Below are 13,124 nucleotides of genomic sequence, written 5' to 3'. Positions count from 1 at the left end.
CAAACTGGATATAAGGAAAGTTTGTGATAAAGTGAGCTGGGATGCTATCTTAGCTATGATCAAGGTCTTTAATTTCCCTCTTTCAATGGTTAAATGGATGGAGATGTGCATTGCAACTCCTTCTTTCTCAGTCATGATCAATTCCGGAAGGGTTTTTTGTAGGCAAGAGAGGTATACGGCAAGGTGATCCTTTATCATCATATCTGTTTGTTCTAGTGATGGAAATTCTCAGCTCCGTTATAATGCAGAACATCAACAACAAAGCCATCTCTTTTCATTCAAAATGTGACAGAGTGAGACTGTCACATCTAGCTTTTGCGGATGATGTTCTCTTGTTTTGTAAGGGTGATTATGATTCTGTGAATGCTATTAAAGAGTGTTTAAAAACTTTTGGAGAAGCTACGAGGTTAAATATCAACAAGCACAAAACATCTTTATTAGCCGGAGGGTTAAATCATCAAGATGCTCTAGCTTTGGCAACTCTCTTGGGGGTGGAACTTGTTAAACCTCCGATAAGATATCTGGGCCTTCCACTCATCTCTACCAGATTGGAAATAAAGGAATGCCAACCTCTTGTTGAGAAGATCATTAAGAAGATTACAAACTGGAAATCAAAGTTGCGCTCTCATGCAGGTAGACTGCAATTGATTAACTCAGTACTTATTTATTTCCAGACTTATTGGTAGAGAACCTTCATTCTCCCAGTAACTGTTATTTAACAAGTGGAAAAGATATGTGCACAATTTCTATGGACTGTTACAACCATGAAGAAAGGACATCACCAAGCATGTTAGAGTACAGTTTGTCTGCCCAAAGATGAGGGTAGATTGGGAGTTATGAATTCACAAAGGTGGAATTCAGGAGCATAGCTAATTTTCAAACTGGTGACAAGAGAGGACACCATTTGGGTTGATTGGACTTGGGAACAACACATTAGGGAAAAGTTTTTATGGACCATGAGTATACCAAAAGACTGCTCGTGGACTTGGATGAATATTTTGAACACTAGAGTGGTTGCAAAGAAGTTTATCAAGTATTCGACAGCAAACGGGGAAAACACTCTTCTATGGCATGACATATGGTGTGCTCGATCTCCACTTATCCAAGATGTTGAGGCTGTGGCTGCTTGGAATTTTCCTCTAAACTCTAAAGTGAGTGTTCTCATGACGGATGGTAGTTAGAATGATGAAGTGCAATGGTTACAATATTCAACACTGAAGGGAATCATAATGTCAATGGAGATAAATCAGCACCTTGACAATGATTTTGTTGCCTGGACACCACATCATAGTGGGTTTTTTTCTTCCAGCAGTGCATATGCAATGTTGTTGCCTGAACGAGAGAAGAAAAAATGGTATAGTATGGTGTGGGGAAGATGGATGATGCCACATCATTACTTCACCACGTGGCAACTATTTTCAAATAGTATTCCCACACAAGACAGGTTAGTGCGAAAGAAAATTATTACACAGTCTACCTGTTGTCTCTGCTCCTCCAGTAGAGAATTCTCTGCACACCTCTTTTTTGAGTGTCAATACTCTAAAGACTTCTTCTCAAGAGTAAAAATTTTATTGGGCATCTCTTCTGACAACAGTAATGCGAATCGCGAATGGGCTTCCCTGTTGAGGCTGTGCAAAATAGCAGAAGTTGGTGAGATATTTAAAGTGTTCATTTGTGCATCAGTAAATTGCATATGGAAGGAAAGGAATGATAGAAAGTTTCGTCAAATTTCTAAACCAGCAGAGGTTCTATTTAACAAGATGGTCCGAGACTTAAGGAATTACATACAAGTCCTAAGACCGGAGGTCAGAGACACTGACAAGGTTAGAAATCTTTTCCTTAGGCTTAACTTAAACATTCAGTTCAAGCAACAGGTGGAAACTTATTGCGCCTGGACTCCTCCAATGGGCAATAGAATTAAAGCGAATGCGGATGGGGCTTTGAACAACAATGGTCTAAGTCATGGGGGATGATGAAAGACAAGGAAGGTATAGTTGTGGCAGCTTTTAGTAGTGGTGGAGGTCATCGATCAATGATTTTCCAAGAACTAAAGGCTATTGATGTTTGTTTAGAGAGATGTTTGCTCGAAGGTTTTACTGAGGTGGAAGTGGAATCAGATTCCATGAGAGCTATAAATGCTATTAACAAGTTAGAGAAACCCCCATGGCACTGTAGAGATGTGGTGGCTGCTATTGAAAGGAAAAAGAGCACTTTTAGTTACATATCCTTCTCACATGTCTTTAGGGAAGTGAATAAGGTAGCTGATTACTTAGCTAGATTAGTCCATAAGCATGAATTGAATATTGTACACTTTGCTAATCCTCTAGATTTTGCTTTACAAAACATTATAAATGAGGATGCAAGTGGAAAAGTCTATGTAAGGAAACATTGAATTAATATAGGTGGGGGTCTGCCTAACCCTAGCTTATTTTGGGGAAATACCACTAGCCTTAGATGTACTGGGTTGGGCTATTCTGGAATTGTTTATATTGCCCCAATGGGTACTCTTTTTAGCTTGGTTTTCAAGAAAGGTTAAGGCTTCGGTTAGACCTCTATCTAAAAAATTACCATTACTCATGATGTCGAGGGTTACTTTGTGTTTTTGGAGAAGACCTTTGAAGAAACATTGGACAATAGTGAATTTTTCTAGTTTATGGTGAGGACATGAATGGAGTAGGTCAAAGAATATATCCCATGCTTCGGAAAATGTCTCACTTGTACTATGTCTGAAGAACTGTATCTTACTTCTTATCTCTTCTGTTTTCTTCGGCGGAAAGTACTTCTTCATGGAGAAAAACACAACCTTTTCCCATGTATCAAAAGAATTGGGCTTCTGAGAAAGAAGCCATGCATGACTCTTACCAGCTAGAGTGAAAGGAAACACTCGTAGCTTAACGTACATGATCATTGGCGACGCCCGGATGGTGGAAAGTATTGCATACTTCATGTATCCGGCGTAGATGCTCATACGGTAACTCGTGTTCTAACCAATGGAAGATGGGTAGAAGATTGAACACGTTCAATGGAATGGGAAAATCACTCGTGAGCGGTGTAAGTTGTATACAAGATGGAGGCCCATCTTGCAACGGTGTGTAGAAGTTGGAGAGAGGCTCTTCTGCTTGCACTACTTCGTCGCCCATCTTAGTAGATGGAGGACTAGAAATAGGAGATTGTCTAGGACGACATGCTCTCTCTATGTGAGTAAGTTTTATTCTTGCTAATACTTGTAGTGCCTGAACGTGGTATCATGAACTTCTAGCAAGACTACAAAACTATCCTAACATACGCAAACGATGCAAAGATGCTCAAGAAATCGAAATTCATTTTTGCAAGTATGGAGTTTTGAAGACTTTGCTTTGGTCTATAATTTACTATGCCCTATTCAAGGGAACAATTAGGCGCGAGACTAGGATGGTTCTACTACACGTCTCGGAAGAGTAGGCAATCACTTCACCAAGTGGCGTGCTACCAAGAATCTCACTCACGATTAATCTGGGGAAGGGGAGTGAGGAAGGTAGTTGGTCCACCGGAATGTGGTAATTGATTACTCTAAATCCTTGTGGCTATATTTTTGTCATTTTCTGGAGGAGCGTGACTACTTTGGGTTCTACTTTGGTCTAGGGCTTCAAGAATCAAGCATCGTCCGATTTACCTACATTGGGGAATAACTTCCCAATGGTTGTTATGTGGCTCGGGTTCAGCCTTATGCATGCATGTAAATTGCAGTGCAGAAATTAAATTTCAAACAATCACGTAAGCATGCTTGAACACACAAGGTATCCTCTTACATGGGCTTTAAGGAGGTTTAGAATTTACCTTTCAAGCCATGCTTACACGCTGATTGAGGAGAAGGCGATGTTGGTAGGCACTTGATATGAGAATCAGGTCCAACCTTTCGAGCTTTTCGATGCTTTAAGTTACAATAAGAGTCCACTTAAAATGCCCACAAGTTAGGTTTTTGATAATTAAACAACTTTGCCTTCAAGGGCCCAAAACATAAAGCTAAACTAAGATTATACTAATCTAATAGATTAACTAATTAAGATAGATTATCTAGATTAACTAGAACTAACTTAGTTAGAGTGTTGATTACCAAGTTGATTCAAAGTGTGCGAGCGTATGATTCACGACTCGCCTCGCACACTTGCACTTCTTAGGGAAATTAAAACTCTAATCTCATGGTAAGTTTAGAACTTCAACCAAGTGTTCACCCAAGTTCATCCACATATTCAATCAAAACTCATATTTTCTTTTTTTTTTCTTTATATCTCTATCTATTACAAACAAGTTCCACTGATTTATACTACTTTATTACAAAATCTGGGTATGGAGTTCAACTACACATCACAAAACAACTAAACTGTGAAAAAACTGGATACTTGAATGCTGAGGTGGCCTCGTGGTCGCACGTTGAATTTTGTCCTAGTTGTGTTGGTTTTCAGTTGCAACTTCAGCTCCTTTCCAGTATGTTGATCTTGAACTTGGATATGCAAAAAAGTAAGTCAGTAATGAAAAACAACGAAATAAATCAACAAAAATTAGAAAAATAAGAAGTAGTCTAGTTTGGAGTATCTCAAAGATTTTGATCTGGCTCACCATAGATTGTTTAGAGTTTGAATGTTTGTGAGTTGAAGAAAGGAAGGTAGAATCTTAGTTTAGGACTTGTATTGGTTTGCTAGTTATGAAAAACATTGAAAGCTTAAGTTGTAAATGATTAAAATAACACAAACATTGAAAGAAAGGATTGGAATGAAGGATTTGAACAAAGAACAACAAAAAGAAGATTGATTGATTGAAATATAAAAAGCAAATAACAAGATTGAAATGAAGAACAATAAAGTAAATAACTTGAATGAATCAAAGACTAGAAATAAAATCTTACATGACACTAGATTAAGTCTAGGGTGCATTCTCTCTCCCTAACTTTTAGTTTATATACCACTACTTTATGCCAATAACTGATTTGCCCTTCTCCATTACATTTGAGACACCTCACCCTTTACTTTTTGCTTTTGATTTTTGATTTCTTCTTGATCAAGATAGGTTTTAGAGAATGCCATATTTTGTGCTAAGGACCTCCATCTCTGATCTTCTGAGTTAAGGACTTTGACCTTTGACTTTGACTTTTTCAGTACTTTTTCATAGCAGCTTCTGGTCTTCATAATAAGCGTGATTACGGCTCCTTTTGGTGCTAAGACGCAACTTTCATGATAAGTGGTCTGAATTTCTCTATAACCTGAAAAAGGTAATAAAAGTTATGAGTTGTCTTTTCATTAAACGTAAAAAGGGTTGTAATGCAGTAATGTAAGGATAATAAAACTCACATTTGGGAGCTGATCATTGACGCTGACCCTCATACATGAATCTCAAGCATCCATAGGTCGCATGAACTGAGACAGAGCTCCTGGAGCAAAGTAGTCTACTAGAGGTGGAGGAAGAGTGACATCATCGTCGAGACCGTGCTCGTTCTCGTCTACAGCCTCTTAGGACCAGTCGTGCTGAACGTAGTGAAGGTAGACAGGAGTGAATGTGGTAGACTTCACTACCACAAAGTCACTCGGAACTACTGCTCCCCAACTAAGCATTGAGCTTAGTTACAAGGGTAGGAAGGGGGGCAGTACTCCATCTAGTCTGAGTAAGCTGGTCCCATAGGAAAGAACAAATACAGAACCCATTGTTTCGGGTCTGTAAGATCCAAAGAATGTGAAGGATCGCCTTACCTATATCCAAAGGTTTCGTCATCCTCACTAGGTTGTGCACACCAAGTTGCCACTGCCAGCTAGTTCTTCCACAAGGAAGTTTGCATCACATAGGTAGAACCAGTGATGTACTCGCCCTTTAACACAATCGCATGCATCAAATCAAACATTGTGCCATAGAATTGTTGACTCTCAGGGACCTCATGTCGCGCCTGGATATCCAAAACTAACCCAATTGACTGCCTAGTCAACTCATGCATACCTCCCCCAAACAAATTGGTAATTAAACCTTCGTTATTGCGAGCTAAGCCGCGATAGAATGTTTGAACAAGAGAAGGGGAGTAGTGAGCAGTGAGTAGTGGGTTCTAGCAAAAGCGGCCTCCAACCTCTTCTAACGATCTGTCCCTTGAAGAAAAAAGTCAAAAACCCCTAAATCAAATAGTTTTGAAAAATCCATTTCGGGTACAATCTTTCGATTGGCAGCCATGGGAGGATGTTTTGTTCAATTGAAAGTGGATATGAGGTAGGGTGAAGGTTTGCTAGAAGTTGTAGGAAGGGTTTTGAATTTGTGGAAGAAGGAGGCACGACGCTGGTGGATGAGGCGCGGGCGCAGCTCGTGTTGAATTTTGTGAGTTACCGTTTTTTGTGAAAGAGAAAGGTGAGTTGGGTGGTTGAATTTTAAACCCACGTACAATAGTCAGTTGTTGGGTTTTTAGGGTTTTGAAATTTTGGCCCAAGCCTATATGAAATTCGGAAATACCGAAAAGGTCATGTCCCTTCTCGTAACGTGTAAAATGCAAATCCCCGCTTCATTACCAATCTGATTTGGACAAACGAATTGTCTAAACGATCAGTGTAAAAAATTCTATCTAATGGTATATCACATGCTTTCATCCAAGTTTGTATGACAAAAAAGATGATAGATAAATGCCTTAAAGCGTGTAGATGATATAAGTTGTAACACGAATGAGCTCTAAAAAAGAATAGAGTGTGCCAACTTGAAAGCAAAGTGTACGAATAGCGGAATGAATAAAAAAAAAGTGTTATGAGAGCAAAGAGAAAGGATGGTGGAAAGAATATAAAAACGTGAAATTAAAGACTAATTAATTATTATTTTTGGTTAAATTTTGAAAAATTGTAAAAATGTGGGTCATTTTCAGTCAGATTCCCAAGACTCGAGTCAATCCTAACCAGCTGGTTTGATTACTCTGTGAAGCTGGGCTCTGTGTTTTGGTGTAAGACACATGTAGACTATAAATACTGAACCCTCGCTTATCAGCTGAAGTCCAGGGCAGTCTAGTTCTCCTTGACTGCACGTCGTCTACGCACATAGGAACTTTTTCCAACACCAGGTGTGATGGTGTGAATTCTCCTCCAGATATCAAGTTGAATATCAATCGGAAGAGATGCAAAAACTTCAGAATTGGAAGGTACACGTCTCCATTGAGTATTGCTCGGTGGAGAATAAATGTTTTTAGATATTTTGAAAGGTTTTTAGAAAGGGGGGGGGGGGGGTAGAAAAGGAATTTTTGAATTTTTGTAATTTTTTGATAGCTGAAAATTTTGTACAATTTTGAGCCTTTTAACGTTAGATTCTCAAGACAAAATAGAGAGGTGGAGACAAAATATAGAATTAAATAGAGAATAGTATCACTTTGGGTTACTCTATTTTTTTTTAATGGTTCTCTCAAGTAAAAGCTATCTCTAACCATATAGAGGTTTTGACAAGAAAATAAAATTATACGTGAATCCGGTATCATTTTGGTTATTTCGGGGCGTATAATTTTCATTTTTATATCCTCTAGTTTTGAAAACTATGGAGAGATGTTTTTAAGATACTCGTACTAAAAAGTTGTGATTCTAAACTCTAATTTTTGAAAAACAAACAATAACAGATAATTTCAGGCAACTTTTGTGTCGCTCTGGGGCGAACCCAATCCAGGCAGACAGAGCTTCATTATACGGGTTGGGGGATTTACTGCGTAAGATATGGAATGTCCTGACTCGTGCGAATAGCGCGGTGATATAGGCGACCCTTAATAAGCAAAACTAATCTCAAATTGCCTCTAGATTGCATTGTTCTAGGGGTTGGTCTGTGTAGAATCCATTGCCCGTTTTGTTTTTCGAAAATCACATAACTATTGATGTATCAAGAATCTTGCATTAATAGATCAGAGAAAACAACATTTATGAAAGGGTGAAAGGGTCGAGAAGGGTTTTTCTTTTTTCCTTTTTGGGATTTTGTTCCTAAATTACAATAACAGAGAAGAAAAAAAGAAAACTACTAAGAAAAATCACTATGAGGAGAGTGATCCACCCAATAGAAGGAAAATATTTTTGAATTTAGGTGACTCAAATTGTGAACCATCCCATGGTTTGGCCTCCCTAGATCTTCCACCTCTTGTTTTGCAAGTACACAAATCTAGTGAAGCAGACTAGCTCTATTTCTAGATAATCTAGTCTCTCCTCTCCTACTCTGTAGTTAGCCCTTGTTAAAGTAATTCCAACTAGATTGTAAGACAAAACTCAAAACAACTAGAAATCACCCACAGAAGAAAAAAAAAATTGAATTAAAAGTGCTCCAATTGCCAACCATCCCATGGTTTGGCATGCCTATATAAGACGAAGCATGTTAAACAACCATGAAAGACAACCGTAACACACCTCCACTCAATCACCATCTCACCTCTGTTTTGTTTCACATCTCTTCTTTATAGAGAAAAGACTACTCAAACGTTAAAAATGAAGATTGAATGAAAGAACTTATGTAAGACAGAAAACTGGGAAATAACAGAAAGTAGAAAATGTAAAGTAAATTATAGAAAAAGAAAACTATTTTAAAAAGAATGTAAAATAAATAAATAAAAAATGTATACTTGCTCCATAGGGGTACACTACTCAAATCACGAGTAAAAGTGCTAACAAGGAATATGCAAGGTATACGTGGACTCAAGGCTCTGGCACTTACAACCACACGTTCCAAGTGGAGTGGTCCGGTTACCTAAGTTGATGTATTCTATTGAAGCAAATGTAAGAGAACGAATGGATTGGAAATACATCATGGAAAAGAGGATTTAATCCTCACAGATAGGATCCTATATAGTCGAGACTATATATGGGTTCATTTTAAGTCAGATTCCCCAAGACTATGTGTAAGAAGGATGATACATTATTAACTATATACTAATAGCCTAAACAATTGAGGATCAATACAGAAAAACATAGTAGAGCATTTACCCCCAAACAGAATGATATGATGCATGCGGAATGTAAGATGCAGAATGATAAGAGAAAGCTTCGCATCATGGAATTTATGCAATAACCCATCATGTTTGAATTGTCCAAGAGAGTGTGAGTGTGGTAGTAGTTATTCTTCATGAGGCTTCGATGATGCGACATATGGCAAACTGGGTTTTTCAACCACTTGAATAAAGGGATCATTGTATGCTCTCAAGAACTCATATTCCACCTTAGATTCTATTTTCTCTTTTTTTGGAACTTCAATCAATGCGGGGATCTTCTCAACTGGAATGATAGTCTCGGGAGTTTGTATGTTGGGCAAAGTCTCTTTACTGGGAAGGTTTAGAAAATTATGAAGGATTGCAAAGGCAATTGACTTATGTGCGAGCTTGAGGTTTCTTTGAAATAGTTTAGTGGTGCAGTCCTCAGAATTTGGTGGATTTTTTTATGAATAGAGGTTGGCTTTCGAGAGGCATTAACTCGGGAGAATGATGGTCGGGTGGTGGTTCTTCATATGATCTCTAGGACTGAAAGAACTCTTCATCTAGCTTTGGCGTTTCCATAAAATTATGGTTCATATCGGCAATATTAAGGATGTCACAAATTTGTTCCATCGATAAGTCTTTAACAGCCAAACTAAAATTAGATCCACTTTCCACTATAGAATTTATATCCTCCTCTCCAGGCACTTGATTTTTTTTGTCCTCATTGTCATTGTCCAAGTGTGTCGAGTCATTTTCAACACATGTTCTAGATTTTCTTCTGCCGAAGTGTTCTCATCCATGGGAGTACTAAGCCAAATGGGAGAAACTGTAACTTTAGGCATGTAATCATCATAAGAACTGGAATTCACACGATAGTCAGGTGAATGGTGATGGGGTTTTAATTAGTTATAAATATCAAGATGGCCTTTAGCAATTAGTTTTGTTATAGCAACACTTTATTCCTCTTGTTGGTTGGTTTTTGGACTGTGGGAAGAACATTAGTCTCAGACATGGTATTGATTGAAATAGATTGGAAAGAACAGAAGGTCTTGGCTATTTGTTGTATTTGAATTGTTTGCTAGGTCATTGCTTCGTAAAGTTGGCCTGTCATAGATAGTGGAGTGGGATATGAATTAGATATGGATGGTGATGTGAATGGTAATGGGCTATGAGTGAAACCACACTCTAACTGACCATATGGATACATGAATGGTGGTTGACTATCTGTGACAGAGCTCCATGAATTGTTTGCATGATTAGAAAACTTTAGGGTGTATTGGGTACTACAAAAGTTTGAAAATTGAGGTTCAAAATTGTAAGGATTTTCCGTAGTATACTCAACCTCGGCATATGATATGCATTGAGACGCCCAATGATAAGGACTACCACAACAAGAACATGGTTTTGTGTTTGCATTGTAATCCCATGACGATTGTTCCATATATTGGTAATCCATGAATGCTCAAACAAGAATGATGCACACAATCTGCAGAAATTCATTTGTGACCTTGAAGTTTTTGAAAAGTTTGCATGCAATGCCTGTAGAATAGATACTATGCCCTGTTTCAATTGAACAGTGGGCGCGAAACTGGGTTTTGGAAACTACACGCGTCAAGGGAGAAGATTGCTACTTCACTAGATGGTGTGCCACCAAGAATCTCACTCACGGTGAATCTGAGGGAGGGGAGTGAGTAAGGTGGTTGGTCCACTGGAATCTGGTAGCCTCTCTTTGTTCGTGCTAAATGTTTGTCCTAATGGACATGACTAGATTGGCTCTGCTTGATTGATTTTATCTTTTTAGTTTGGTCTATGTAACAAACAGTTCACGCAACGTCCGTTCTAAAGTGGGGCTTAATCCCACTTTTTATTCTTTTAGGGATCGGGTTTAGCCTTAGCGTTAAATGTAAAGACAAGACTGAATCGGAAATCACACAATCATGTTTGCATGCTTAGTAACATACAAGTATCCTCTTACACCTTGTAGCAAGGAGGTTTAGAAAGTACCGGCCAAGGTGTGCGTACACGACCCTTAAGGTGAAGGCGACGTGGTGGGGTTGACAAAGTGTTTGGTGTCTTGCGTGTCAACCCACAATTCTAGTGTTTCCTTATGGTTACAAGTTTAATCTATCTAAGACCCACAAGTTGGGTCAAAATGTGGCAAAGCCAATAAGATACAATTGGTTGCCTTTGTGGGCATAAAACAAAATTGCCTTCGTGGGCTTAAAACTATGAAAGCGTAAGCACGCAAAGTAACTACGTTTAGCTAATTAATTAACTATTCACTAGTGATTAAATAAACGAAATATTTTTCTTTATTTTGAAAGCTAGAAAGTGTTCGTCAAAGATTGGAACACCGACCCCCCAAGTTGGGTTTAAATGCACGAGCATGATATTACACTATTCGCCTCGCGCATTCAACCGATCCACGTTGGTTGAATCCCCAACTCTTGGTAAGTAAACTGAAACCAAAAAGACTATACTTTCAAAACTTCAACGATTTTGTATTTATCCTAATTAAATTTTCTTATGTTGACTTGACTATATGATATTATCTTAACTAACATGCATAAACAACAATTAATAGAAAATAAAACCTAAACATGCTACTAAATTCATTTTAATGTTTAACTTTACTGCTAGATTACTAATTCATTTTAAATAATTAATTTTTTTTAATTTTTAAATTCTTTTTTTATTGAATTTTTGGTTTTGAAAACTCAATACTTTACAAATCTATCTACTTTTTATCTACTAACAGTTGAATTAAACTAACTAGGGGAAATTAAAACTAACTTACATACGAAGGCTTAGAATCTTCATTGGAGAAATTAAAGGTGTGGCGTGGGTTGGACACGTGCGGGCGCGGCAAGGGCACGGGCGCGAAAAGGACGCGGGCGGGTGCGGCTTTGTCAGGTGCGGTGTGGGTCGATCAGCACCGTTTTGGCTCGTTTTTTCCCAGCAGTCTCCGATGAACCATCTCGTGCTATTCTCGGACTCTGTTTGCTCAGAAGTTTACTGGAAGTATAAGAAAAAGAAACATCAGTTACGAAAAATGAAAAAAACTTAAAAACTATTGAATTTAGATTGAGAAGGAGAATTTGAGAGTGTTGGTTTGCTTCATCTTCCTCCTTGTTCTAGATCCATGACGGCGGCGCCATTTGATTGTTGTGTAGTGGTGGAGTAAGGGGTTGTGTTCTTCATCTTAAATCTATGCAAAGGGGGATATTTTTTATGATGGAAACTCTTACTCTCTAAGCTTTTCTAATCAACTATGGGTTGTTTTTTATCAAAGTGAAAACTATTGTTGTTTAAAAGGAAGTTGAAAAACTAGAATTTGAAGGTTGTTTAATGGTGAAAACATGTGTGAAAAAAGTTTGTGTAAGATTGCTTAGTTACCAAGTAACACTCATTTGAACTTGTCAAATGAGTGAACTTGTGTTGGGGTTGTGAATGCAAAATTGGAAAGATGTAATGAAATTAGAGTAGTGGAAACAAGATTGAAAACTTTGTATTGAAGACAAATAAGAACTTGATTCATTAACTAAAGCTTGAAGAACATAAAAATGGAAAACAATGTAAATAACAATTAAACTTTTACATTTGACAACTTTGCCCTCATCTTTTAGAAATAAGACACCTCATTAGGGTTTAAGTACCTTCTTGAACAATCTTACTAAGGAAGCCCACTTTTGAGTTGAGGACATAATCTTTGGTCTTTTGGGTTAAGGGCATGACCTTCCGTCTTTTAGTTTTGAGTCCCTAACCGTTGACCGTTGAGTTTGACCTTGACTTTTTGGCACTTTTTCTCCTAAGTTGGAATCTTCCCAAGCAGCGTTGATAGCACCCCTTTCTGCGCTAAAATGCATGTATTAAGAGTATAAGTCATAAATGGCATGTATCCTGCAAAAGGTATCAAAAGCTATGAGTTATCTGTCCATTAAGCATAATAAGGGCATATTTGAAGCATTGTAAAGGTAGTTAAACGCAGTTAGGGACTAATCAACTGGTAAGAGTCACGCATGGCTTCTTTCAATACATGGGAAAAGGTTATGTTCTCCTTCATGAAGAAGTATTTTCTGCCTAAGAAAATAGAAGAGATAAGAAATAAGATACAGTTCTTCACACAGAGTTTGAGTGAGACATTTTCCGAAGCATGGGATAGATTCTCTGACCTACTCCATTCATGTCCTCACCATAAACT

At 38.0% G+C, this 13,124-nt stretch overlaps 2 protein-coding genes and 1 non-coding gene across 3 annotated transcripts; 2 read left to right on the top strand and 1 right to left on the bottom strand.

Moving 5' to 3' along the window:
- The first annotated feature begins 242 nt into the window (after positions 1-242).
- LOC147474909 (uncharacterized) lies at positions 243-686 on the top strand. The gene has a single exon (XM_086585230.1). The coding sequence runs from the start codon at positions 243-245 to the stop codon at positions 684-686; it is 444 nt and encodes a 147-aa protein (XP_086441356.1).
- A 1,286-nt stretch (positions 687-1,972) lies between these two features.
- Positions 1,973-2,392, top strand: LOC147474908 (uncharacterized). The gene has a single exon (XM_086585229.1). The coding sequence runs from the start codon at positions 1,973-1,975 to the stop codon at positions 2,390-2,392; it is 420 nt and encodes a 139-aa protein (XP_086441355.1).
- Positions 2,393-13,018: 10,626 nt separating this feature from the next.
- On the bottom strand, positions 13,019-13,124 carry LOC147474907 (small nucleolar RNA R71). The gene has a single exon (XR_015209959.1). It is a non-coding gene; the product is annotated as a small nucleolar RNA R71 (small nucleolar RNA).

This window comes from Coptis chinensis, chromosome 9 (genome assembly GCF_015680905.1).
Source record: "Coptis chinensis isolate HL-2020 chromosome 9, ASM1568090v1, whole genome shotgun sequence".
NCBI classification, from domain to species: domain Eukaryota; kingdom Viridiplantae; phylum Streptophyta; class Magnoliopsida; order Ranunculales; family Ranunculaceae; genus Coptis; species Coptis chinensis.
Note: the sequence above shows the minus strand (reverse complement) of the source record. Positions and strands in the feature narration are given on the sequence as shown.